This window comes from Dunckerocampus dactyliophorus, chromosome 15 (assembly GCF_027744805.1).
Source record: "Dunckerocampus dactyliophorus isolate RoL2022-P2 chromosome 15, RoL_Ddac_1.1, whole genome shotgun sequence".
NCBI lineage: Eukaryota > Metazoa > Chordata > Actinopteri > Syngnathiformes > Syngnathidae > Dunckerocampus > Dunckerocampus dactyliophorus.
Genome location: NC_072833.1, coordinates 3,307,104 through 3,334,515, shown reverse-complemented (window position 1 = coordinate 3,334,515; position 27,412 = coordinate 3,307,104). Strand labels below are relative to the sequence as shown.

Here is a 27,412-nt window from a genome sequence, read left to right as displayed (position 1 = left end):
ACGCTGAAGGTCACAGCCCGGTGGGGCCATCAGGACCACATCATTTGCAAATAGCAGAGACGAGAGCCTTAGGCCCCCGAACTGGACTCCCTCGACGCCTTGGCTGCACCTACAAATTCTGTCCGTGAAAATTAGGAACAGAATTGGTGACAAAGGGCAGCCTTGGTAGAGGCCAACGTTCACTGGAAACAGGCTGGACTTACTGCTGGCAATGCGAACCAGGCTCCTGCTCCGGTCGTACAAGAACCCAATGGCACGTAGTAGCACGCCGCCAATCTCGTACTCCCGGAGCACCCCACACAGGACACTGCGAGGGACACGGTCGAATGCCTTTTCCAAGTCTACAAATCACATGTAGACTGGTTGGGCAAACTCTCATGCACCCTCCAGTACCCTTGCATGGGTGTAGAGATGGTCCAGTGTTCCGCGAACGGGCCGAAAACCACTTTGCACCTCCTGTAGCAGAGGTCGTGCCCGTCTCTCTAGCACCCTGGAATAGACTTTCCCAGGGAGGCTGAGTTAAAGATGAGTTAAGGAACCGAGTGCTTGTCTTGTACTCACCTAGAATGAACTCCTGGATCTGGTCAAAGGACTCCAGCACTGTGTTGTCACACAGCCACTCAATAATCTGGAGGTAGTACAACTACTGAATATTTGTCTCCATGTTTCTTTTATGCATAAAGAGTTGTTTCCAGGTAAATGTCAGTGTTGGTGGTTCAGTGCATACCTCTAGCTCCATGTTTGGGTCACTTCCCTTGTGAAGAAGCAGGCAGTGAAGGGCAGCCAACCGCTGAGCGTCGGTCATATTGTTGGGCCTCCTTGGGAGTTAGAAATGTAGAAATGAAAACCATACCACTACTTGTGTCATTCACCTATAGGTGGAGCGCACCTGGAAGGCGTGCCAGATCGTAGAATCTGCATCAAGTAGGCGGGGTTTAGCTGGACACCATAGATAGTCCCGCTGGATAGGTCCAACACGGCCGTGCTGGACTCCTCCTCCTCTGCGTGCACCACTGTCAACCTTCCGGACTTTGATGGGAGGCCTAAAACTGCATCATTGCCTGAAAAAGACAAAAGGTAGGAATAAAAAAACACAACATACCATAAACACTCTAAATGGCCGTGGTGATTATGTACCTTAACCAGGGGTGTCCAAATATTTAATCTTTCCTCTTAAATAATCATTGTAAATATTCTTTTTTGAATAGTACGACTTCATTCTCATAATATAATAATAATAATAATAATAATACAACATAAACTAGGGGCTATTAGGACCCTCCAACATAGAGCAGAACAAATACCAACTAGTGCTGAGGGAAGGAAAAAGGAGACACAACATGTCCAGAGAGCGCTCTCAACCTGTGGGTACCCGCGGTGGGCTTTTAACAAATGTCAAAAGAAGAGAGTAGGGAAAGAAACCCAAAAGCCCACAGAAGCAAAAAGGAGAGGAGTGGTAGTCCCTTATGTAGCTGGGGTCTCCGAAAAACTCCAGAGGATCTTATGGCAACACAAAATTCCTACCTATTTCAAACCAGTAAATACCCTGAGACAAAAATTAGTGCATCCTAAAGACAAGGCTCCAAACCAAAAACAGCAATGTGGTCTATTCCATCCACTGTAAAGATGAGGAATGCAAAGAGCACTACATTGGGGAAACTAAGCAAATGCTCCAAAAAAGGCTTTATCAACATCGCAGGGACAATTCTAGTGGGCCTCAATCAGCGGTACATCTACACCTTAAAGCAACCAATCACTCTTGTCAGGACAGCGATGTAAAGATTTTGGCCAAAGAAAACAGATGGTTTGAAAGAGGAGTAAAGGAAGCTATTTTTGTCAAACAACAGAACCCATCATTGAATCGGAATGGTGGTTTGAGGTTTAATTTGGACCCTGTGTTCAGCAGGTTACTGAGACCAAAACCCACAGCTCTTAGTCATACAAATGCGGTGAAGCCAGGGCCGAGACAGAACGATAGATGCTAACGAGCCAGTATCAGAGTCGTTCATACCCAACTCAGGGAGCGACACTTCCCTTTTATCGGAGGTGCTAACAGCAGGAGAGGATTAGACCACTACTCCGCCCAGGCTTAATGTAAGGAACCAATAGAAGGAGGGTGTTGGCACACCAATTCCGCCTACTCTTACTGTATTTAAGGCCTAGGCTACCAGCACTTATTAGTTCGCTGACGAAGCTCTTCGGATGAGGAGCAAAACGTCCGACACCTTCTTCACAGAAGTACAGATGACGTCTCAAGAAGCCTTTCCCTCCATAATATTATAACTTTTCCCCAACCTAATTATCTAAAAAAAACTGTTTTTTTTCTTAATATTGACTTTATTCTCAGAAAATTACAGCAGATTTTTCCATTTCTGCTGTTGCTTTTTTATTTTCTAACTACAGTATTTTAATTCTTATAAATTATCTTGTCATAATTATGATTTTATTCCCATGATATTTTGACTTTATTCTCGGAATATTATAACTTTTTCCGAAAGTTGATGTTTGTTTTGTTTCTCATTATATGACTTTTTAAAAAAAAACATCTTTTTTCTTTAATATTTCAACATCACACAACTAAAATGACATTCTTTTTCGTCCTAATATTGTGACGTTATTCTAGTAAAATCACAACTTTTTCCTCAATATGTTGACTTGATTCTTGTAAAATTTTTGCTGTTTTTTTTTTTTTGTTTTCTTATTAAATTATATTTTTAGAATGTGCCGCCGGCCAATAAAAAAACAGTCACGAGTCGTGCTTTGGACACCCCCGACCTCAACTGAAAAGAGGCGTTAATTGGAAGCAGACGCTAATTGGCGATAAGCCGGTATTTATATACACATGAACAACTTTATTCAGTGAGTGCAGAGTAGTATAGTGTTGCTCTGCCTAGTGGGAGAATTCATCGAGGGAGATACAAGTTTTGGTCCGCGTTGGGGTCTTAGGTACAGTTATAACACATTCAATCTTTGCAAACGTCTATAAATGTACTATATCTCAGTTGGACAGGATTAATGAGAAAAATAGTGCTAACGTGATCTTTGTGGAAAGCTTTATCTTACCAGACAGGAATAGGGAGTGGCAGAGCATCTCCTGCTGCCTGGTGTTGATGCAGTGCAGGAAGCAGGCGTGCAGATATACAACCATGTAGTAGCCTGCATGTGGATAAAACAACATTATGTGTGTGTGTGTGTGCGCATTGCTTTGCAGACATGAATGACACATGCGCTCAGTTGTATTTAGGAATTCTTTGAAATGTACTGTAACACGTGTGTATGTATGACCTATAGGCATGAAGAGCGGATGGAGGTGGGTGGTGTCGTCCAAAGTGACCCGGAAAGTCTTGCTGCAGTCTAAAAAGAGGCCAAAATGAGTGCACAGCTCTAGCTCTGTGACAGCAGGTAACACACACCTTTGTGGACTAAGACCACTGTGTACATCAGCTCGGGTTTGTTGCAAGAAGGCTGGCTGTAGCACACGCACATGCTTCCTAAATAATAAAAATAAAAACGATTTAAAAAAATAACAGTGTCATACAATTCATTCATAATTCCAAATTAATAATATTGAGCAGTAGTGTCTTTGTAAAGGCAGCAGTGAAAATAGTTTTTAGTGTACCAATGCACCATTGAAAATCATGATCTTGTAATTAAATATGCATCAGTCAGCAAGGCAAGAGGAAAAAAATCAATCAACTTCTAATCAAATAGTGCAAATTAAATATTCATTGTGTACTGCCGGAGGGGAGGGACTTACGTTCTTGTTTCCCCAAAGAGAAAAAAAACCACAGAAATATTTGCCATTAGTCTTGTGACATAATACACTCATTTTTACTGATGTTTTTTTTTTTTTTTTTTAATTAAAATTTTACCTATTCTGTTTGTGAATACTTCCATCTTGACTCGCTCTGGCCTCTCAACGTGAAAGTGGTCAAAACCGAGGTTGACAAACCTGTGAGACGCACACATGTTTACAAGCACATCTTTCAATTTGCATGTGGATTTCAGGAAGAATATAGCAAAGTAACCAATGTAATGAATGACGCTGTTTATGTACATTGCAGTAGTAGCTGTGGCCTTACTTGACGCTGCTGAAGGGATTGGCACGCAGCTCTAATGGAAGCTCCAGCTGTTGATTTGCAACACATAAAGGTAAAACAATGATGTGCATACTGTACAACGGGCAGGGGGGGTTGCAGTTACCACAGTTTCGCAGTTGTGGTCGTCGTAGAACTGCACGCATCGCAGTAGAAACTTGTCCTGTGAAAAACATGTGCATCCATTTTTACAGCACACATGGTGGAAACATACTGTATATATGAGTAGTGCATTACCATGTGGGTGAGATAGTAGAGTCTCTGCGTGTGCACGTCCCACTGGACCCAGCAGAAGTCCTCCGCAAGCCGCTCGGCTGTTTTGGAAAGACACTCAGGATTGGCCATCAGCTGGTTGACACAAACATATGGAGCAAGAGGAAGCCGAGGGAGAATACATTTTAATACATTTAATCCTAATGAGATCCAAGGGAGATTTTGTGCCATTTGGGTTTTTTAAATTTATTTTCAAGCCCTGCTGTGTTGAATTTGCCAGGGGATATTGTCCTGGGAAAATCTGCTGCAAGCTCCAAGACAGACAAAAGACGAGACAGAATAATGAGAGGTGCAATTTAATAAAACATGCATGCAAAGAGACAAATCAATTCAGCTTGAACAGATGGCTTTGAGAGAAATGTCTGACTATTCACAGTAAAATGGTAGTTAATATAGGAACCACATATACAAGGGGAGGGGTGATCTCGTCCTCCTGTGACGGACAGAGGCAGTGAAAGACAGACCCACATGCCTAGACCCCCAAGGCTATTTGAATCGGGTGATAAGCATGTGTAGGACCTTTTGGAGACAAGAGGCCTCTCGTCTCCAGCAGATAATCATAGCAGTCAGTGTGACTTCATGGGTGGACTTACCATTAAGTAAGCAAACACAGGCAATTGCCAAGGGCCTCGAGATGTCCAATGTCTCATCAAAACGTCTTCAATTTAAATTACATCTTGCTGTTTTAGTCTTAATTCACGTGCTTAAAACGACATCAAAATGCGTAATATATCATGATCATTTCAACCGATTCCCCTTCCCTTCTCATTCAGTGGACTACTCCATGTTACTGCACATGTGCAGACTGAGGATTGTTCCACAGCGGATGAAGACCACTGCATCCGTGCATTTAACACCGTGGAACGCATACACAACAATGGATGGTTGAGAAAGTAACACAGAGCAATTGTGAGGTCTGATTTTTTTCAAGGAGGCATTTTTGTGACGCAAATGTATTACTCTTTTGAACGCGTATTGTTTTGAGAAGCCAAACTCATTACTTAAGTGTCCCCACCAACTCACCGGAACTACGTTCCTCATCACCGAAATCCGACTAGAACTCCACTCACAGGACGAAGTGGGTGGGTAAGTCATATACTACACTGCTGATGGGGATGACATACAACAAAAAACCCGTACTGTCCCTTTAATAGCGGTCTTTGTAGGTGGAATAGGTGTATGCCATTAACTGCCTCTTTTTATCTGTTTTTAAAGAGAAAGACGTGTGTTCATGTCACACATAAGGACTGTGGATGATGGGCAAAATCCCAAAAAAGTGCATTTTTCCTTGAAGTAAAACGTACCACTTTGTAACCTTCATGTCTGGTCAGCAGGACATGGTACTGATCCACATCTGAAACACACGTGTTGGGAAATGAAGGAAGAAACTAAAGTCTGCCTTAAATAGATAACAATTCTCAGTTTTGATAAAGTATTCTGATACAGTAGACTCACATCCATCTTCAGTCAGCAGCAGCAGGTGGCTCTCCAGCACTGATCTGTGGTCAGTTCCTGGGTAAAGGAACTGAAAGCCGAAAGCAGTCAAATATTATTTCAGTCAAGCACTTTTAAGATGCTCCATTGTACGCCCACTCCACCTGCACTTTGACCCTGCAGTCTACCGCCTTGAGCACCTTGGTGTTATTAATGGGATGGATCTCAATCAGCAGCGTCAGGCACTTTGACACTGAAAACGACACACCAAGCGATGATGCATCGTGTAATGCAAATGAAGCAGGGGGACAATGTGAATTACTCGGTTTGAGGTGCTCCTCGCCACTGTTGTTTTGTGCCAAACTGACCGCTGAAAGACAAAAAGGCAAAGATAATATCTCCTGAATGTGAATTAGGGATTGGTTATCAGTGCAAGCTCACCTAATAACGTCTCCTCCTTGTTTAGGGAGCAGCTGCTGACACACACCTGCTTGTCAAAGGTGTATAGGAGCTGGACACGTGCATGGGAAGAAGGTATGTCAATACGACTACAGCACAAATAGGAAATATTACACACTACCTTATTCTGCTTGGTGACTGAGTCATATTTGCCAACCCTGGTGGTCCCAGTTGACCCCTTTGAGGAGAAGATAGATTCTAATTAACTCATCAGAAAAGGCATTGTTTTTTTTCCCCCCTCTTTGCCAAAATGTGTACACTGTTTGGCAGGCCCGTCATTAGAAGATTAGAAGATTATCCACCCATAATAAACTAATGAATGACAATAAATGTGTTACAAATACAAGTAAAAATAGTAATAATATGAACCAACCTTCCAGGAGTAAAGGATGCCCCCGTCTCTCTCAATGTTGATGGTGAAAACCTCCACTGCACCACAGTAGTCTGCGCACACAGTTATTAGAATATTTGCAGACAGTATCCTATGACATTTATATTTTACTGTGCCTCTGTCCATGTTTTAGCTTCATAGAATGTGCAAATAACAAATAAAGCTGTAAATATGAAAGTAACACCACCCACAGTGCAACAATAACAATATTTAACAGTTAATGTCAATAAAGCAACTGATTTCTTGCAGTATTGCACCATTAAAGGTTACTAAAAGTGTCACTCATTTTAATTGCTGCAGTTCTGTTACATATTTGCCATTTTAGTCCATAACTGATCTAGTTAGGAATGCAAAGAGCAGCGTTTTCTCAATTTGTGTGCTTTAGGGACGCCTGAGGATCAATCACTTCCCCTATTAAAGTGTTTTTCTACTAGTATAACCAGAAATATTATGATTTGGCTCAGAAACAATCTAAAGGCTGAAACAAATTGCATTGGATAGAATCCGGTTTGCTTGTACAGCTGAACACTTGACGAGGAGACGTCAGCTGACCGACAACACGTGTACGCCTCACCTTTCGCCCTGCACACCGCCGCCTCCTTCCTGAGGATGTCTGTCTCCACATCTCTGCTCAAGTCCAACTTTGGCTGCAGTTTGAACATAAGCACAGGTAAACGTACACAGCTGTTTTTTAAGTTACAGGCGTTCGGCGTATGTCGATTTTGCGTGCAGCTGTTGTATTTCCGGGGTTGACACCATGTGACTGAACTTTTCCCTTTTAAACGTGAAAGCAGACCAGCGTTAACCTCTCCGCATAACAGTCATCACTTTTTTGTAGTTTTTTTTATGACATAAGGACATGTCTCCTCCCTTCCCGCCCGTGTTGTTCTGTCATAGGCCAAAGGGGGCATCACTCCAGCCGGTTGGAATCTCTCACCGCCCCGCTGGCCACCATCCAGTCACACACACACACTTTACAATGGAGTGTCAACATTCCTTTGTTATGCATAGACGCACTGGACACAACATTAGGTACACCTGCAGATGCAAATAATAATAAGGGGGATCATTATTTAGTAGCTTGTGCATAACCGATTCTTACTTTTTGTATTTAGTATTTGTATTTATATGTTGATGCTGCGTAAATCTAACCAGCAGTGCCCTCTTGTGTTGGCTTTAAGACTTTCACGTCACATCGAAGATTGAAAAAACAGGGCACCCACTTTTTTGTACCAGTACTATATTCTATACTCGCATAGCATTCATGATACATGATGCATATAATTATTTTCATTTTATTTTAATTTTTTTTATTACTGCAGAAAACTCCGCATCGAAATGGAAGGAGTCAAGATGGAAGTATACGCTATTTTTCAATGGGCAGACTCCGGGCTCGCACCGATGGTGATTCAATATTCATTTTGTGTGTTTTCATTTGATATTTTGCTTTTTTTATTTTTTACATTGGTTTTACAATATAGTACATGTTTTCTCCTTTCTCGTGTAGAGTGAGGCATCATTTACTGTGCGATCTTTGGTGACGCCACACTTCCTGGTTGGCTTGTCGTGACGTTGCCGGGCAGAACCGAGTGGAGCCGAGCCATTCCGGAATTTTGATAAGGACCCATCGACCCGCCCCTTCCCCCGCCTTGTTCTCCAGCACCCAGCCCTACGTCCTCCTCCCCCTTAGCCCAGCTACGCTAACAGCTCCCCGGCAGCAGCAGCAGCAGCAGCAGCAGCAGCAACAGCACGGCGCGCAAACACAACATATTGACAGCTGCGACTGACTCACAACCGAGGGGGTCAAAGATGGAGCACAGGGACGCCGACTTCAACATCATGCTGGCGACGGATTCCTACAAGGTACCGGTGTTGGCGAGGAGGAGAGTGTGGGGCTGATGGATTGGAGTGCATTCGGCCAATGTGGTTCCACCATCAGTCCCAAGGCCGTCGCACTGATTGAAACAGGCCGAGAAATAGCTTCAATGGAGCAGTAAAGCATCGAGCTAGCTTTGCAGAGCGCACTGGACAAATGAGATAGCATGCTAGCTTCCGCGGCAGCCAATAGGGAGGATGGATGTTCAAAAGCTAACATTGTTAGCGTCTAGCTAGCAAGTGCTCCATGGGTTGTCTGCTTCACTGCATTCAAGGGGCAAAGTCTCACTCGCGAGGTAAAAGCAGGCTTATTATTATTATCCCTTAACAGAGCCAGCCATTGTTCAGTGGAGATTAAACTGAAGGGGAAAATGAAAAGTTTAAATCTATTTGACCTTCGCGACATAGCTGCGTTGTCTGGGTGCCAGGTGCTACATGTCATCATAGTAGTGTACGCATGGTGTACAAGGCCGTTTTCATCATGTGTAATCTTATTTAGGGCAGTTACAGTTATTTGTATTGTATTTGTTTTATTATAGTGAATGGGGGTTACTAAATGACCATTAAGTGCTGACAGGAGGATGGTTGTTAGGCTAGTTGCCATGATGAACAATTGTCACGTGACAGGAGGACTGTCACCACTGCAATTGAATATAATTTTTTTTTTATTATACTTTTTTCTATCATTGAAAACGTGTTATTTAAAACTATTTTGTGATGATTATATCTCCAATATCCATTCATTTTGTATGCCACTTGTCCGCAGGACAATAGACAACTATTCACACTTGGGTAATTTTGAGTCTACCATTAGCCTAACATGCACGTTTTTGGGGTGTGTACCCCAAGCACTGCGAGAACATGCAAACTCCGCTTAATGGAGATTCTAACCTGGCTCCCCGGACTGTGAAGCCGTAATGGTAACAACCAGGCCACCGTACCGTGCGACACTAGTCTATGGCTGCAATTTACACAAACATTAGTGTGGAATGTAGTGTAGGTGTTTTCAAATTGTGAAGTAAAGCAGCTTGACAAATATAAAGAAAACGTCCACCGCCGCTAACTTTGTTTATGTCAGAGGCAAAGTTTCTAATGTGAAAGAGGAAACAGCAGACTCGGCAAAATATTTCCCCATAAAATCCCTTTTTTGGGGGAGTAGGGTTGACCATGATGTATTATATTTGCCGAGGTGAGGCGAGGCTCACCGTGCGACACTTGGAAACCCCCAGTTACAAGCTAGCATGCATCAAGTCAATATTAAGCCAACTTCCTCAGCATATGTACTAAATTACAGCACTGTGCACAAATGCATGCTGTTGCAATTGAAACAGAGACCCCCCCCACACCCCTAGCTGTGTGTGCCTATTGTTTGGAAGCATGCACAAAGGGGGGAGGGGGGGGACTTTTGACATTTAGATAATGGACGCTGTCCCCCCACTGGAGCTCATTTCAACCCCTGAAGTCACGTTAATCTCATTATTATTGCACCAAGATTTGTGTTTTAGAATAGCAAACGATTACTACGAGGTAACAGAGTGTGTGTGCCGTGACACGTCCCGTAGTGAATGTCTGGACTCTATTTTGAGTCCTTGAAAGGACACTGACAGGGGTCAAATAAGCTGAGTTGGTGGTTGACATTTATTTTACCTCTGGCTTGTCCATCGAGATTGCAAAAGAAAGAGACGGTTCTAATTTTAACTTGTCTTTTTTTGACCAGTGTTGATTCTTAGAGAACATCCTGGCAGGAATTCCGGTGGAAATCTGCTCACGATATCAAGTTTTCGGCGTGATATGTTGCACAGTTATTGCACCATGAGTTGATTTTAATCCTCAAATCCCTCAGTGTTGAGTTAATGACTGGCACACAATCACTACATACAGTATTAATAGGTGTGCCCGTATAAGGCATGAGCGCTCCCTGTGCGAGGGGGGGGAGGTGGTTTGGCACCCTGATTGTAACATTTTAGCACAATCTTATGCGGTTTTATTCAGTTTGTTGCAATCGGTAAGCAGTGGGTGTGTGTTTTTTTTGTTTTTTTTGCAAGATTGAATAGCGCAGTTGTGCAAGTTCAGGATAAAGCACACCTCAAGATTAGTCACAAGCCTCACATACAGTACCTTCAATAATAACCTGTATCTTACCACATCCAGTATACTTGAATGACCCTTGGTGTGTGTGTGTGTGTGTGTGTGTGTGTGTGTGTGTGTGTGTGCGCGTGTGTACAGGTAACACATTACAAACAGTACCCCCCCAACACAAGTAAAGTCTACTCCTATTTTGAGTGCCGTGAGAAGAGGACGGATCCCGGGAAAAGCAGGAAGGTCAAATACGACAAGACGGTGTTCTATGGCCTGCAGTACATCCTGCACAAATATCTTAAAGGTAAGTCATCCTTTTTTTTTTTTCCTTACTTGATGTCAACATGGACCTTAAATGTATTACTTATTATTAGATACATAAAAAAATACAAATTGAAATAATTAAACAGTAACATCCATTTGAATAGTACGTTGCATTCAATCAGTAAAATGATAATATAATTAATTCTTATGATTATTTTAGCACTTGAGTCAATGTGGGACTACAGTATTTCTACAAAGATGATTCATATTTAAAATAATCAAGTACATTCTAATAACCAAATGCATGTAATTGATGAATGTAAATAAATACCAAATAAGAAAAAGATCAACAATAATAATTATTATTATTAATAGTATTTTTAAGCACACAACCTTGGGGAAGGAGGGGAAGAAATACAAGTCAGTAAAAACAACAAAAAAAAAGATTTCATGGTCTCTCTTTAAGAGGATTTCATGGTGTGGCAGCAAAGGTGCACAGGGGAAGGGAGGGATGCAGGGGGGGCATAGGGCAAAGGGACAAAAGCACAGCTGCTCTTTCACCCAATGAGAGCACATCGTCCCGCTCTTCCCCCCTGCTCCCCGTCTTCCGACCAGGCTCAATGATTAACCTTTTTACCGTTTGCATCCTTGACCCCACAACAGCACAAAGATGGATATACATATTTAGTATTGGGGGGGGTGTCGACGCATTTAAATGGGCAAGAACAATTTTACAAAATCGCCATTCCTGTCACCCGGCGATTGGCTGGCGACCAGTCCAGGGTGTACCCCGCCTCTCGCACGAAATCAGCTGGGATAGGCTCCAGCATGCCCCCGCGTCATGGATGGATGGATGGATGGATAAGTGGTCATTCCTGTCTTGTAGTACTAATTTCTAGACAGACAACGATGATCTCTCACTAAATAAGCGCTTTGTGTTGACAACATGGACGTGGAAATATAGAATATGAAGAAGCGTGTGTGTGTGAGAGAGAGTGTGTGTGTGTGTGTGTGTGTGTGTGTGTGTGAGAGAGTGAGTGGACAAAGAAGCCCTGTTGTTGTGCATGGAATGTTTCTAATTGGATTACAACAGTGGCAAGTAAAATAGCGTTGTTTTGCCTTCGGCTTCTTCTCATCTGTTTCTTTCCTCCTCTCCCTCTGGTGTCCAGGAAAGGTAGTTACTCCAGAGAAGATCCAGGAGGCAAAGGAAGTGTACCGAGAACACTTCCAAGATGATGTTTTTAATGAAAAAGGCTGGAACTACATTTTGGAGGTACGAGACTGACACAGAATACTAGCTACACCTGCCTTTCACCTAGCACGAATACAATGCAGCCTTTTTATTCATGTTACTACATCTTTTGTGTTCTCTTCGCAGAAATACAGCGGACACCTGCCCATAGAAATCAAGGCGGTGCCCGAAGGGAGCGTCATTCCTCGAGGCAACGTCCTGTTCACGGTGGAGAGCACAGATCCCGAATGCTATTGGCTCACCAACTGGGTGGAGGTTCGTCCAGCACACTTATTCTGTGCAATGGTGGTACACACCGTGAGGTGACTCTGACTGAGGCTCAGACTGGTTTTTCATTGGCCCGCAGCACAAAAATAGAGCAAAAAGGCCCAAAAAAATGTGAGCGGCCCTTGATGGGAAAAGGTTTGGACATCCAAACTGTACATGCCCTAATTATAGTGCAAATGTGAAAACCCATACAGTATACAACAAGTTCATTTGAACCTGTCGTCATGATTTGGAGTGCATGAGAGAGTGCAAAAGAAAACATAGCGCTCTAACTCCATGGTCATTTATCAACAAACGTATTGCACAACACCGCAGCAACACAACCAGTGTTGTAAAAGCGGTAAGAAGCAAACTGATCAGCCAGCATTAAACAACACTACAGCCAAGTGTAAATAAAACAAAAAAAAAAAGTCGCAATTATGAAATAACGTCGTAATTATAAGATAAAAACTCAAAATAACAAGATTTAAAAACTGATCATTAAGAGATAAACAGTTGAAATAATGAGATAAAAAGTCCTAATTCTGAGATAAAAACTGCGCATGTGCCATGTGACGAAGGCGACCATGACTTTCCTATCGCATAATTATGACTTTTTCTTGTAATTTAGAATTTTTATCTCATAATTTCGACTTTTTATCTCATGACTATGACTTACCATTAGGGTATTTTTTTTCTTTCAGTGGTGGAGATTCTCACACACACACACACACACACACACACACACACACACACACACACACACACACACACACACACACACACACACATCCTCACAGCTAGTATAAATACACAGATCAACAACCACGCAAACACACGCGCATGATGATAAAATTAGCTGTATCATTGTCAACAAGGAGGTTCCACTCTGGTACGTGTTCTTTTTTGACATTCTCCCCTTCGCCGTCGGCCTCAAAGTTATTCCTCTCTCGGTGAGGGAATTTCATGCTGGGGTAATTATTAGGTGTGTCAAAACAAAGCAGGTAAACACACCTCCTGTATTTATTTATTCCAATCTAATTGTAATTGTACCATGCAAATGTTTTGTCATGAGAAATGCTGTGGAATATCTGTCGTCCTCCAAGTGTCGCACGCTTCATCCCGCCACAGAAGTCACTGACTTCTTTCTTTGACGTAATCCTGCTAACACAGACAAACAAACCCGAACTATTAAAAACAAACTCTCGCAGCCGAGATAACAAGCCAGCCTCGGCGACGACACGCAAGCTGGCGACCTTCACAACACGGCGAAACGGTGTGTCAAGGACGGCCGCTTGTTTGCACGACACATTCTCTGTTGGTCTGGAGTGGATTAGGGAACATGGAGGAATGTCTTGTTGGTTTAGGGCAGGGCTATTTAACATAACACATATCTGGACTGTCCCCCCTCCCCCCTCCATCAGACCATCCTGGTGCAGATCTGGTACCCCATCACCGTGGCAACCAACTCCAGGGAGCAGAAGAAGATCCTTGCCAAGTATCTCCTGGAGACGTCTGGGAACTTAGAGGGACTCGAGTACAAACTACACGACTTTGGCTACCGGGGAGTCTCCTCACAAGAGGTGCTGCTGATAAAACCCCATCGCAATTCAAAATTAAAAGCGTGAGGCGGGGGTATATTTATTTATGTCATTTGTTATCTACGTTTTGCAGACGGCAGGCATTGGCGCCTCTGCTCACTTGGTCAATTTCAAGGGCACAGACACGGTTGCCGGCATCGGAGTCATTAAGAAGTACTACGGCACCAAGGACCCGGTCCCAGGCTTCTCTGTACCTGCTGCAGAACACAGGTACACAGCACACACACAAACACACACTGTACCATGTCACTCCACTCAGTACACTACTCTTCTGTCTAACGTGTCCAAAGGGCGGCCTGAGGGCCATATGTGGACCGCAGATTGTTTTTATTGGCCCACAGCTCATTGTAGAAATGAAATGAAATAAATAAATGGATACAATAGAGCCAACGGTAAAGAGAAGATGCTGAAATATTGATACTAATAATAAAAGAAAGCTTTGTCTTTAACTGTAAGATTTACAGTAGATATGACAAAAATAAAATAAGAAATGAGAATGTGAATATATTATTCATATATATTATTAGTAACATGATTAAAATATCAAGCATTGTAAAAGATTAGTTTGCAAAAAACACATCAAAGCCGGTGACCTAAAACATACAAACATACACCACTGTGTTTGGTGGAATTTATCAGCCGTGGTCAAAGCATACCCGCGACATCTGCTGCGTGTCCCCGCTCCCCTCGCCTTGTGTCTCGATGGGCTGCGATTGGCTGGAGGGGAAGATTCCTGATTGGCTGTCGCTGGTGATGTCTGCTTTCCCTCCTGTGTACACACACGCACACATGCTGTTGTTTTATGGCGGCAGGCCATTTACACCATGCAGACGCTTCCTCCTTGCCATCAGGGCTTAAGTTACTGCTGCTCCGACGCATCCTTCATTGCCGCACCAGCGCATTGTGGGATGATCACCATAGTAACACGCATACACACCACCAAGCAAGGTAATCATTAGAGTTGGTGTGAGTAGTCTGGGTGTACTGTCTCTTTACATTTATTTAAACATGTAAACGCAAGTATAAACTACAGCAGGGGTCACCAACGTTTTTCCTTGTGAGAGCTACTTTTACAAAATGAAAATGGCCAAGAGCTACTCATTTTTGTAGCATTTATTTTCAGAGCTTATTTTAAACCCAAACAAAGCAAATATGCTTGTTTTACCAGAACATGAACAAAAACTGGTGTCCACAACTCACATTTTGTATTTCAGAATGCATTTCTTTCTACTGTTCTTTCATTAGTAACTGAAAACCTGAATGAAAAGCAGGCTTGCGGGCACCTCACGTGGTCGTGGGAGGCTACCTGGTGCCCGTGGGCACCACGTTGGTGACCCCTGAACTAGAGGATCTACAATTTCTGGAGAAGTCGCGTGTGAATACGTGAGCTGAAGGAAGAGATCGAGTGTCGAGGCAGAAGAGGCGAAACAGCGCAGAAACCAGCCAAAATTTAAAACGGCTGTATGAATGATAGCATGATAGCACTAAAGTAAGCGTCGAAGCAGAAGAGGCAAAGCAGCGCGTGCCTCTATTTAAAACTCATGTGGTACCTAGCATGATAACCCTAAGTGTCTACTTATGAAAACGGCTAAAATGAAATGTTGCTAACATTAGCATGCTAACGTTAACTTGCAACACCCAGCGTGGTAGAGCTAAGTGTCTGCTCGTTAGTACTTACGAAAATGTCAAAAAAATGCTACTATGCCAATATTAGCATGCTAGCGTTAACATGCTAACACCTAACATGAACGCACAAGTGTTTACATAGGTTTCTACTCATGACAACATAGCGTGCTAACGTTGGCATGCTAAACCTTGCATCATAGCGCTAAGTGTCTGCCAGTGTTAAGATAGGCATTCACACAACTAGCTGCTTGGTCCAGTGCTGTCCCCTGGTGGACACTACAGGGAAACTTACTGTATTTTTGTCTCACCACAGCACCATCACCGCGTGGGGCAAGGACCACGAGAAAGACGCCTTTGAGCACATCATCAAGCAGTTCCCCGGCGTGCCCGTCTCCATCGTCAGTGACAGCTACGACATCTACAACGCCTGCGAGAAGATCTGGGGCGAAGACCTTCGCGGGCTCATCGAGAAGCGCAGCGCCGACGCTCCGCTCGTCGTGCGGCCCGACTCGGGAAACCCACTAGATACAGTATTGAAGGTGTGCTCTGAAAAAAAAAAAAAAAAGTCAGTCATGTTTGAATTTGTCTTGATGGTGTCTTTAATTAACGTGAAGGTTTTGGAGATCCTGGGTAAGAAGTTCCCCACTGAGGAGAACTCTAAAGGTTTTAAGGTGTTGCCTCCTTACATTCGAGTCATCCAAGGAGACGGAGTGGACATTAACACACTACAGGAGGTACACACACTCTTAAAATCCTCTTTATGGATGTTTCAATCCCTTTTCTGACCGTTGTGTTTCTTCTAACAGATAGTGGAGGGCATGAAGGAGCACAGGTGGTCCATCGAGAACGTTTCCTTTGGCTCCGGAGGGGCTCTGCTGCAGAAACTGACCCGGGATCTGCTCAACTGCTCCTTTAAATGCAGCTACGTGGTCACTAATGGACTCGGGGTGAGAGCCAGGAAGCTCTACGTGGAACGAAGACGTCGGGGTTGATGCATGTGGTGCTGTGTGCTGCAGGTGAACGTCTTCAAGGACCCTGTGGCAGACCCCAACAAGAGGTCGAAGAAAGGTCGGCTGTCTCTGCACCGGACTCAAAGCGGGGAGTTTGTCACCCTGGAGGAGGGTAAAGGTGACCTGGAGGAGTATGGCATGGTAAGCTATAGCCACAAAATAAGAATAATCATCTCTCCATGCAAATGTATCACATGACAAGGCAGCAGGTGGCGCAATAACCCCAAATAGAACAGTCAAAGGTCAGGCTTAGGAGGAATATTATGTATATTCACTGTATGATGAGGAATGGAACATTTACTGTACATTTCTAGAAAATAGTTCAAATCATGAGGCCGTTGGAGCCAATGAGAAGTTTGAAGAAAGTTACACCTGAAAAAGGCACAATGCAGCTAATAATGACCAATCAAAAAGAGCCACAGTACTTGTGAATAGAATCCTTATACAGTATGTAATGTGTATATAATGTCATTATGTCAAATTAAATCAAAAATATCTATATTTTTAAGTTTATATAAACATAAACACACACATGCATAGATATTTTCAAATACTATAAAGCTGTAATACATGCTTACCCACCAAAGCCAGCAAACCTAAACTGTATTTTGAAATGTGTTAAAGAATTGTATATATTCATTATCACTTGTGTGAAATGATGTGTTTCATGGCTTTATGTGAGGATAGCAGCTGAATGAAGTTATTTATTTACATTCACATCGCAGTGAGTTCTTAACATCAACAAAAAGTAGTAGAAAAACACACGGATGATGAAAGAAGACCTTAAAGCATAATAATAATAATAAATGAGGAAGGTTTGGGTTTTTGGCTGTCAGGCATTGATTTTGACATGTTCTTCTTGCTCCTCCCACTTTGCCGCCACAACCAGGACCTGCTGCACACGGTCTTCCAGAACGGCAAGATTGTGAGGACGTACACGTTTGACCAAGTCAGAGACAATGCCAAGCTCAAAGAGAGCGAGCTTGACGAGCTGCTGTACTGAGCACACCCTTAAAGTCAGTCATGAATGAATTAATGAATGAATTCCCATGTCGCCCTCCTCCTTCTTCCGTCTGCCCTTCACCTTTTGGCCTCACTTGACGTCACACCCCTTAAAACTGGAGGTCACATGCACTGATATTACATCCCTCCCTTGAAGCATACTGTGGCTTCCTTTAAAACAAACAAAAAAATGCTAGTTCACTTTGAGGCAGGGGAGGAATGATAAAAAACAACAAAATGAAGAATAAGAAGCGGGAAGGACGGATGACTTGATTTGCTCTGTCGCCCTGAAGACGACAACGTGGACGCGTTCGTGTGTGAAGAATCTTTTCTTTTTAATCGCCAAATTATTACCAAAAAAAAAAGGCCAAAAGCTATCGAGTGGTGCGTAAATGTTTTGCACTATTAAAAAAAACGAAGGTGTAGAGTGGCCACTGTAGAGCATTCCCATCATCCAAACACACAATACTCTCCTGATATGACCAAGATGGAGAATCAATACATCGCACAAACTGTCTTCACTGGAATGAAGTGTGTGAATGTGTGTGTGTGTGTGTTTAATGTTGCTTCTGATGTGTGTGTGTGTGTTATTCCTTTATGCAAATTCAAAGTCTGGGATTGGATATTTCTTATTACACTTGCAAAGTATTTATTGCAGAAGGAGGTTTGGAATATTTCCTTGGCGGTTTCCTTCGGCATCACTGCCTTAACTTTCCGACAAAGGTGTGCAGCAGGGGTGTCCAAAGTGTCCAGTTTTTTGATTTCCAAAATACAATGAATTATGAATGAGGTATGCTACTAGACATGACTCTAGTTTGCTTTAGTTGAAGCTTAGTGTGTATCAGTATCAGCAGCGTTCACACCCGCACCAATCCTGATGTTTTTCAGTATGCGGCCCTCGCTGGGAAACGTTTGGACACCCCTGGTGTAGGAGTTGATGACATCACAGGTATTGGTGTTCAAGACGTGGCCGGCAAACTGAGCCCTCGTTACCCTGGCGACGCTTTTATCGCGGCGGCAGCTTCTGTCCTCATGAGAACCGATTTGCTGTTTTACATGCATGTGTTATTTCAATGTTTTATTTCATTTTAAATCTTGTCTTCTTGTCTTTTCTAATTTTCACCAAATTGTCATGAGAACCCGCATGCTTTTGGTGCCATTTCAACCTGGACAAACCCTTTTTTCTGCTGCTTTTTTTTTTCTTCTTTTCTACCCCCCACACCCCCTTATGGTCCCACGGCACATTTAAAAAATACAGCACAACTGGGGAAAAAGTTGAAATGTTGTATGAAATGTCGTGCATCATGATCCACTATCAATGACTTTTAGCCTGTCGACTCTGATCTATTGCTACTGTTAGCCTAGCCTAGCCTAGCCTAGTCTAGCCTAGCCTGTGATGTCACCCTCTCTGACCGTCACACTGGATTCACGGCAACCTGAAGTAGCGTCGCACTGTCTTTTGCTGTTCTAAATCACATCAGTTTCTTTCTACGGCTTTTTTTTTCTTTTTTTTGTAGTCCAGTGTTGATTCGACCACTTTGATACTGTCTCTGTTCTTACCTCAGATGAATATTATTTTGTATATTGCAGTAAATATTCTTATTGACAAACCACGCGGCCATACTGCCTTTCTCAACGTGTACATAGTTGGACTGAAAGCAGATGGGGAGAAACTACCACATTAGATTGGATTCTTTTTCTCACGTTTCTACCAAAAAAACATCCAAATCTGCTTGGTTGATTGGACGTGTGTGTGTGTGTGTGTGTTGTATTAAGGATGTTACTTGTGGATTATTTCTTTTCTACGTGTTGTTGACTTCCTCGTATGTATATGTTGGTTGTCCCAAATTCTCACCGACGCTTTTAAACGGACCCACCTCGCTATCTTGTCGACGACAGCGATTAAAGATGCCACCTGTCAGTTTGTCATTCATTTTTGTGGCTTTAAATGTACACAAAATCACATCTTGAAATACAAAATACACTCAAGTGGACGTTTTCAAGTTACATCGTGTGTGTTTTTTTGTTTTTTTTAAATCGTAGGGATGCATGGTTCAATTAAACAGTCCAATGTAATCAAATTGGATTTTTTTCATAGTAGTGCAATTCAACCAAACTAGCAGTTTTGCCTTTGAAACCGGGTGATTTTTGTTATTTAAAGGATCTTTGATGAGTGTTTTTGCAGTAGGCCTTTAAAAACGGGATGATGATGTTGTATAAAGGATCTTTGACAGGCACTGTTGCTGTTGTATCTTTAAAAACAAGTGTCTGAAAAATGCTAGTCAAGGATCCTGTAAATTACAGGAGTGCGAGAGTGTTTTTTTTTTTTTTTTTTGCAATAGTTCCATAAAATCAGCATGATTTTGCCATACAAAGGATCTTTGACTAGTGTTTTTGCCGTGAGTCCTTAAAAACTGGGGGTGATTTTGTCACTAACGAGTGTCGGTTTCCCACTGGGTGGTTGTACTTCTACACGTTGGCCAGCAGATGATGCTGTTTAGCACTTTGCACAATGTGGCGCTTGTCAATAATTACAAACTACAGTAGTCGAAGATACAGTAGTTGACCATTTAAAAAAATAATCTGCCTCTTAAAAGGCACAAAATATACCAAGAGCACGATTTATTTATTTAAAATGATACGTAAGCAATTTAAAATGTTGTCGCTAATGGTAAGAAACAGTTCTGAACGGCCAAAATTAGCATATGTGACACGACTGAGTTTGAAAGATTATTTCTAGATTTCCCACAATGCTTTGTGTATGATACGTGCTAATTCTTTTCCTTACATCCGCACCTTTGCCTCAAGAGTTTTGGATGAAAGCTAATATCAATATATTAATACAAAACAAAACCCAACGTTAGATATTAAAGAGGAGTATAGATCTTGTGATGGGTGATGTGGGCGTCTTGTGTATTTACTCAGGATTTCTCGTCGTTTTAATGAAAGAATGTTGAGAATCTTTCACTTTTGTTCTGGAAAGTCATAAGACGGAGGAGGGTACGCGCATGCGTATATAAAAGCCACAAATATTCAAATATTTGAAAATCTCAATGAGGTCAAGATTAACTTTTTAAGTTATTTCTTCCCCGTCGAACGCTATCTTCGTGTTTTCTGGAAGGTTCCACATTGGATAAAGAGTAAAAAAAAAAAAGTGGATGAAATCAACGCTCATGATCCGCTAGACTAGCGGCTAGAGACTCGTGTTGACTCCACGCTGCAAAAAGCGATCCCATGACGCCCATTCGTGTGCTGTAAAAAGTAACAACCCTCTTCCAGAGCTGCCTTTTTTTGCAGCGCATACGTCACACTCTTAAATTCCTCCCACTTTTTGTTGCCTCCCTGTTGGACCAACATCACTGACACACTTCAGGCACCGCTTTGCCTTCAACTTTTTGGACCCCCAAGTCGTGATGACGGGATTTCGGCTCAACGTGTCGCCTTTAAAAGAGCCTCTGGGCTTCGTCAAACTGGTGGAGTGGGTAAGTGGGTCCCGTTACTGCCTTTTTTCGTGTGTGTGGAAGTAAGTCGGTCAGAACTGGGGAATAAGAAGGAGGTACGGTGCTATGCTTTTTTTCCCTCTTTTTTTGCTGACCGGTTTCTTTTAAAATGCAAAATCGCATATCATCCAACGAAAAAGCATCTGTGTACATCTTAAAAGTAGATTATGATGAATTTCAGACTTTTAGGGGACATATTTGTTGCATTTTGCCCCTATAAAGTGTACTAATAGACTGAAGGGAGTCCTAATAATGCCACAAAAGATTTGTGGACATTAGATTTGTGTGGGAAAGGCTGGTACCCTCAAAAATGGACTTTTGGACCCTTGACGGCTGACCTATGCACTTTGGGAAGCATACCTGTGTCTTATTGTCTCTATTAAGTGTACTGATGGTAATAATGGAGTCCAAATAATACCACATCAAGGGTACTTTGGCGTCGACTGGGTTGTACGCTTTTGGACACTTGAACTATACGCTTTAGGATGCATACCTGCATTTTTTTGTCCCTATAAAAGGTACTAATAGTTACAGTGACGTCCAAATAATAATTTTTAGCGTGACCATAGCTTGTGACTGACTTAAAATTGAACTTTTGAACGATTGACCCTTGACCTATGCACTTTAGGAAGCACACCTGTACCTTTTTGTCCTTATAAGGTGTACTAATCGTAACAGTGGAGTCCAAATAATACCACAACATCACGGATACTTTACTGTAGATTGTATTTTTAGCATACCTGTATCATTTTGTCCTTAGAAAGTGCACTAATGGTAACAGGAGAGTCCAAATAATACCACAACATCCAAGGTGCTCTACATTGCGTTTGTAGCGTATCGTATTTACAGTATTTAGTGTACTTTTCGTTTCAGAAACGTAGGTGCTTCCAAGGTTTCGTGGTCCTGCCCTTCAAGTGACACAGTTAGAGATTAAAACCACACTCAGTAATAATTCACCCCGTGGAATAACAGTACGGTCCAGCTGACATAGTTTTGGAGGCTACATATACACAGTACAGTACAGATGTCCACATGTCTGCTTTTGCTTCCAGCTGTGTCAGTCGCCGCCATGAAATGTGGCTGTCGCAGGGTCACATGTTGGTTGTTAAGCCATTTCTTGTTGTCATATGATGAGCTGTTTATGAGAGAGGAGTTTGCAACCAGACTGGAAGTATTTGCTGTGCTCATTCATGGATTTTTACTTATTTATGTGTGTAAAATAATTTTAATTCTTATTTATTTTGCAGTAGTATAGTTTTTTTTTAATTTAATTGTAATAATTAAAATGTTGTGATCATTATTTTTTTTTTTCCAATATTGTCGTGTGTTTTTCGGATGTGGCCCAGACAGGAAGTAGTTTGAAGTGTCCATTGTCACTGCTGATGGACAATCCTCCATCTTGGTTCCTGTGTACTCCCTCGCCATGTAAATAAAAAGCGCATCTCTTGGGAGTTGAACGGCGTGAACATAAACAGGAAGGAGTGAGGATTCCTGGCATCATTCATAGAGCGGGCCGCCATGTTTGTCCACCTCACGCACGCTGCACGGCACGTAAGGAGAAAGAAGGAAACAGGAAGTGCATAGGGAGAAACATCTGGTTGAAGGCTCTGAGGTGTGTGTCAAATATGCATGTGGTTCTTGAGGTCTAAACGCGGGCTGCCCTCTACTAGTCAGCACTTCTAAGAGAACACACCCTTAAAAGTGCACACTCGCATAAGCATTGTGTCATTTCTTGCAGTAAGAAATGTTTTTTTTTTTTTGCAGCAGCAGCTCCTGAAAGAATGAAGTTTGTGTGAGAGCGTATTAGCGTCACATGGTCTCCTCTGTGCTAAATCTGACCATCCCCCTCCCCTTGCAAGGAGGAATTCTTCAGCTCCAGGAGACACTTTACCCTCATTTCCGTCCCTTTAATAAACATTTTTGCAATCTAATGTACATTGTTTGGAGAACTGTTGGACAGTTGGCACCTTTTCCCGTAAAGTCAAGTTGCAAGCGCGCCAGGCGTCCCCCTTTTTGTGGATATTTCCAATCTAGGATCCTACAAAGTATATTTTTCCACTCTGTTGTGACGGGGGTTTCTGTCCCGCCTCCCTCGGGTGTCCTTGTAGTCGCTGTTCATGCAGTCATTGGATTGTCTGCATTACTGTTGCAACACAATCTGCATTTTAGTCAAACAGTCGCTGGCTGGTCTACATGACAGCCATCATATGTCAGTCATTACTGCTGTAGTCCAATATGGATTGTAGTCGCTGTTCATGCAGTCGTTGGGCCGTCTACGGCGGCACTGATTGGTTCTGATGTCACTCAGCGTATGCATTCCAGTCATTACTGTTACGACACAGTCTGCGCTTGAGTCGTTGATCATGCAGTGATTGGGCGGTCTACGTGTTAATATGCGACGATGTCACTCTATATCATTCATAATGCAGTCATTGGGTGGTCTATGCATCAATCATGTACTGTACAGTATATGTGACGGCACTGATTGAGCCTGATGTTAATCTGCATTTTAGTCATTGGTCATACAGTCATTGGGCGGTCTAAATGTCAGTCATTATACGTGACGGCACCGAATGGTTGTGATGTCGCTCAGTGTGTACATGTGAGTCATTATTGTTACAACACAATCTGCATTGTAGTCATTGGTCATGCAGTCATTGGGCGGTCTATGTGTTAATATGTGACGGCACTGATGTTAGTCAGTGTATGCATTCCAGTCATTACTGTTGCAACACAATCTGCATTGTAGTCATTGATCATGCAGTCATTGGGCGGTCTACATGTCAATCATTATATGCGACGGCACTGATTGGGCCTGATGTTACTCAGTATATACATGCCAGCCATTACTGTTGTAGCACAATCTGCATTTTAGTCATTGGTCATACAGTCATTGGGTGGTCCACATGTCAGTCATTATACGTGATGGCACTGAATGGTCACAATGTTATCCATTGTGCACATATGAGTCATTATTATTATTACATGACAGTCTGCATTGGTCACACGGTCGTGGGGCGTTCTGCATGTCAATCATTTGCACAGTAGCACTGATTGGTCATTTTGCGCAGCGTGGAGAGTCCGTGTCAATCATTCCTGTCACATGATCCAGAAAACACACATTGTGTGTTTGCTTTAGTGTCTAGCAGGGTACCAAAAAGTGGTTCGGGTCAACTATTTTGGTGAAGTCGCTCATACGCTGTTCCTTGTCATTGGTCCAAAAAGCTGACGGCCATATTTGCTTTTGGAAGCTGTGGCGGCTTTGCGGGCAGGAACGTCGTGTCCATCTTCTGCGGCGACGGCAGGAACGAAACACTCAACGCCAACTTTCACTACCCCTTCAGGTGAGGCAGATATTTTGGACGTGCAGCCTTCAAAACGGCGTCTGATTGTGGTGTTTCTGTCCAGGTTAAGCCAGGTGCCGCTCATTGAAGGAAACGCCACCATATGCAACCACTCCGTCAGCACCACACACCTGATGGGAGACTCCTCCTCCTCAGCGGAGTTCTTTGTGGGCGTGGCCATCGTCTGCTTCCTGTACAGCATGGCGGCCCTCTTGGTGTATTTAGGCTACATGCACGTGTACAAGAACTCTGACTTTGGACCCATTCTGGTCAGTCTTTTGTCTCCATACGTCTGCGAAAAGCACCGTGCGTAGCGTTTGTCTTTGTACACTCGTCCAGGACTTTGTGATCACGGCCGCCGTCGTCTTCTTGTGGCTGGTGTGTTCGTCCGCCTGGGCCAAGGGGCTTCAGAACGTCAAGGACGCCACGGACACGGACGGCATCGGCGTCACAGTGGCGCTCTGCAAGGGGAGCAACATCACCTGCGAGGTCGCCGAGTTCGCCAACCTACGGACGCTCAACATCTCTGTGGTGAGACTTTTTGGATCCTCTTTCCTGGTCATGTGACATCCGTGCAAAATCTGATTGCTCAGTTTAAACGTTACTCTGCTTTGTCACGCGACGGAGAAAGGACAGGGAGGGTTGGCAGCAACACTATCAGACCCTCCAAAAACGATACATTTGTCGACTAATCAACTCTGTATTAGATATAAAACACAATGTCATTCTTGTATCCCCCCCATGGTTGTTTTTCCTGGTCATGCGGCATTTGTTGCTAGGCAGAATTTGTGGCCTTGAGCCCAACTAAACAAACAGTCCTGAACACCGCCGCCCAACATATGGGGAAAGGACAGGGAGATGTGACAGCAACACGATCAGACGCGACGAGAATTCAACTCTGTATTAAATATAAAGCACATCATGTCATTTCGGACGTGTCCCTCATGAAAAAACTGCAAATGTCTAGTTTGTACGAAAGCGCTATCCAACTGACGTCCGAAATTCAGAGCGTCATTTTTGCAGAGCATCCCTGTTATATAGAGGATCTTTGACTTGCAGTCGTAGGTCCTTATTTATGCCATTCTGTAATTACAGCATTTATGTTTCAACATCCCTTATGCAAATAGGTGTTCGGCTACCTCAACATGTTTGTGTGGGCCGGTAACGCCTGGTTCGTGTACAAGGAGACGCGCTGGCACTCGCAGAAGATCTCCACCCAACCAGGACCCGGGAGGCAGCAGGTTCCGGCAGCCATCTAAATCACACACAAGCAAACCTTAGCTTGTGGGTGAATTTGACACCCATTCTACAGACATGCAGCATTGCCCCCCCCCCCAAATGCTCTTAAGAATATCAAAATTTCACTTTCTTAAGATGTTTTTTCATGACCAAAGAAGTTCAGGGTCCTCTTTGGGGTCCAAATCATTTAACTTTAAGGTACGGCAAAGTACATTCCCTGTGTCAAAAAGGCCAAACTTCATTATATTGACACCTAAAACACTTAACAATTCCTTAATCTTGTTCAAATAACTTTTTTTTTTGCACACATTATTGATAATGACTCAATCTAAGCGCTTTCTCTCGCCTTTGCCGCCCTCTAGCGGTCATAGCGTGAACTACAACGCCGTCATAATGGTTGAAGGAGCTCAGGAAGGTTTTTCCCTCCCATCCTATGCCTCCTGTTTGTTTTTCATGAAGGAGCTTTTAAACTATTATGAGATATGTTCAACCTTGTGCACAATGCATGCATCTTGCACAGCCACAACCTTCCCATAATTCATACAAAAACGGATAGTTATGGAGCTGTGGAATGTAGTACGTAGTCTTTACATGCTTTATTACTTTAGCAGCATTACCCCCCACCCCCTAAAAAGCTGAAATCAGTGATTCTTGTCAGTTATGTTTCGCTCAAACGAATAAAAAGTCAAATGTAACTGTTATTCCTAATGAGATGGAACTCCACAGGAGGCGGGGAGCTCTGCCGTGAGTAATGTTTCTTTCTACACAGTCGGCAAGGAAATATCTCCGGTGTTATTTCCGCTCCATTACTTATGGATGAAGACGCTGAAGAGGCAGAATGTGGAATAGAAATCTCACGCAGCTAGCGGATATTTACTCGGCGCAAATTAAACGAACGACAATCACTGATTTCACCTTTTGAGGTGATGAATATTTCCGCGCCGTATTACACGCAATGTATTTCTCTCTTTTAGCCTTTTTTAATGTAGTGAACTATGCTTGATTTGATCATGTTTAGATGGCAGTTGAAGGCATTTTCCATGTCTTTTGTGCAGGTAGAATGTACGTAGAAGGATGTCAAATGAGGTGAAATGAGCAGACAGGCAGGATGTGCGGGGGTGTACTGGTTATGCCGTTGCACACAGATGCTGCGTCCTTAATGGGTCCTATGCTTTTACTGCCATTTCATTCAATTTCAACTGCAGGAACATCCTCTATTAAAAAAAAAAGCCAAATGTAAATTGTGTGTTTTTTTTCAATAAAATGTAAAAATTAATAATTCGTTTGTATTATTATCCTTACATTATTGAGTCTTTATAGAGCGGAGAAAATGTTAGATATAGAACAGCCATTTAATTTAATTTCAGCGGGAACATTCTTGATAAAATTAAAATGGCAAATGTAAATTGCCATTAAAAAATATATTTTCACCCTAATAATATTGAGTATTTAGAGAGTGGGGAAAAATATGTTTATTATTTCAAGCCAATGGAGTGCATCAGCCACAAGAGGTCTGTCTAGAGCCATGCAGTTGAAAACAATGAAACCTCTTAATTCTGTGGATTAAAAATACATGATACGTTTTTTTTAATTGATGCATTTAAGAGTGACAAATATTTACATTATTATTACTTTGAAGCAAATTCTTGCTACCGGGCCGATTGCTGTGACGTCATCCCCTGTACTGCTCACTACCACTAGGGGGCTCGTGTGACGTATT

The 27,412-nt window shown here is 42.8% G+C and overlaps 4 protein-coding genes and 1 long non-coding RNA gene across 10 annotated transcripts in view; 3 read left to right on the top strand and 2 right to left on the bottom strand.

Moving 5' to 3' along the window:
- Positions 1-1,018, top strand: part of ccdc146 (coiled-coil domain containing 146) — a 62,228-nt gene extending 61,210 nt beyond the window's left edge. The window contains exon 29 of the transcript XR_008573792.1: positions 879-1,018. The gene's annotated coding sequence lies outside the window, so the exon portion shown is untranslated. The remainder of the gene's footprint in view (positions 1-878) is intronic.
- Positions 1-7,512, bottom strand: part of gsap (gamma-secretase activating protein) — a 36,019-nt gene extending 28,507 nt beyond the window's left edge. For 5 of the 6 annotated variants that reach the window (XR_008573794.1, XR_008573793.1, XM_054799990.1 and 2 more), the window contains exons 1-18: positions 7,229-7,512; positions 6,637-6,707; positions 6,385-6,441; positions 6,246-6,315; positions 6,127-6,174; positions 5,969-6,057; positions 5,826-5,895; positions 5,675-5,724; positions 4,335-4,445; positions 4,204-4,260; positions 4,083-4,129; positions 3,873-3,952; positions 3,414-3,491; positions 3,286-3,354; positions 3,064-3,156; positions 890-1,061; positions 728-818; positions 562-628 (exon numbers count right to left, since the gene is read on the bottom strand). Coding sequence is in view for 4 of the 6 variants with exons in the window: in XM_054799990.1 (XP_054655965.1) it covers positions 562-628; positions 728-818; positions 890-1,061; positions 3,064-3,156; positions 3,286-3,354; positions 3,414-3,491; positions 3,873-3,952; positions 4,083-4,129; positions 4,204-4,260; positions 4,335-4,445; positions 5,675-5,724; positions 5,826-5,895; positions 5,969-6,057; positions 6,127-6,174; positions 6,246-6,315; positions 6,385-6,441; positions 6,637-6,707; positions 7,229-7,316 (1,408 nt within the window). In the remaining 2 variants the exon portion in view is untranslated. The remainder of the gene's footprint in view (positions 1-561; positions 629-727; positions 819-889; positions 1,062-3,063; positions 3,157-3,285; positions 3,355-3,413; positions 3,492-3,872; positions 3,953-4,082; positions 4,130-4,203; positions 4,261-4,334; positions 4,446-5,674; positions 5,725-5,825; positions 5,896-5,968; positions 6,058-6,126; positions 6,175-6,245; positions 6,316-6,384; positions 6,442-6,636; positions 6,708-7,228) is intronic. The other variant, XM_054799991.1, reaches the window with a different exon arrangement.
- Positions 3,292-19,530, top strand: nampt1 (nicotinamide phosphoribosyltransferase 1). Its single transcript, XM_054799997.1, has 16 exons — positions 3,292-3,402; positions 4,065-4,152; positions 6,271-6,338; positions 7,176-7,324; positions 7,977-8,058; positions 8,162-8,517; positions 10,756-10,912; positions 12,042-12,145; positions 12,251-12,379; positions 13,795-13,953; positions 14,045-14,181; positions 15,911-16,136; positions 16,212-16,331; positions 16,404-16,544; positions 16,614-16,748; positions 17,497-19,530. Exons 6-16 carry the CDS (start codon positions 8,464-8,466, stop codon positions 17,608-17,610), a joined length of 1,476 nt encoding a protein of 491 aa, XP_054655972.1. The 5' UTR covers positions 3,292-3,402; positions 4,065-4,152; positions 6,271-6,338; positions 7,176-7,324; positions 7,977-8,058; positions 8,162-8,463; the 3' UTR covers positions 17,611-19,530.
- LOC129194701 (uncharacterized) lies at positions 12,586-16,393 on the bottom strand. The gene is made up of 3 exons (XR_008573795.1): positions 15,890-16,393; positions 14,628-14,740; positions 12,586-13,531 (listed from the first exon to the last, which is right to left on the bottom strand). It is a non-coding gene; the product is annotated as an uncharacterized LOC129194701 (long non-coding RNA).
- A 162-nt stretch (positions 19,531-19,692) lies between the features above and the next one.
- Positions 19,693-27,086, top strand: sypl1 (synaptophysin-like 1). Its single transcript, XM_054799999.1, has 5 exons — positions 19,693-21,091; positions 24,335-24,453; positions 24,518-24,722; positions 24,793-24,984; positions 25,581-27,086. Exons 1-5 carry the CDS (start codon positions 21,023-21,025, stop codon positions 25,710-25,712), a joined length of 717 nt encoding a protein of 238 aa, XP_054655974.1. The 5' UTR covers positions 19,693-21,022; the 3' UTR covers positions 25,713-27,086.
- Positions 27,087-27,412: the final 326 nt, after the last annotated feature.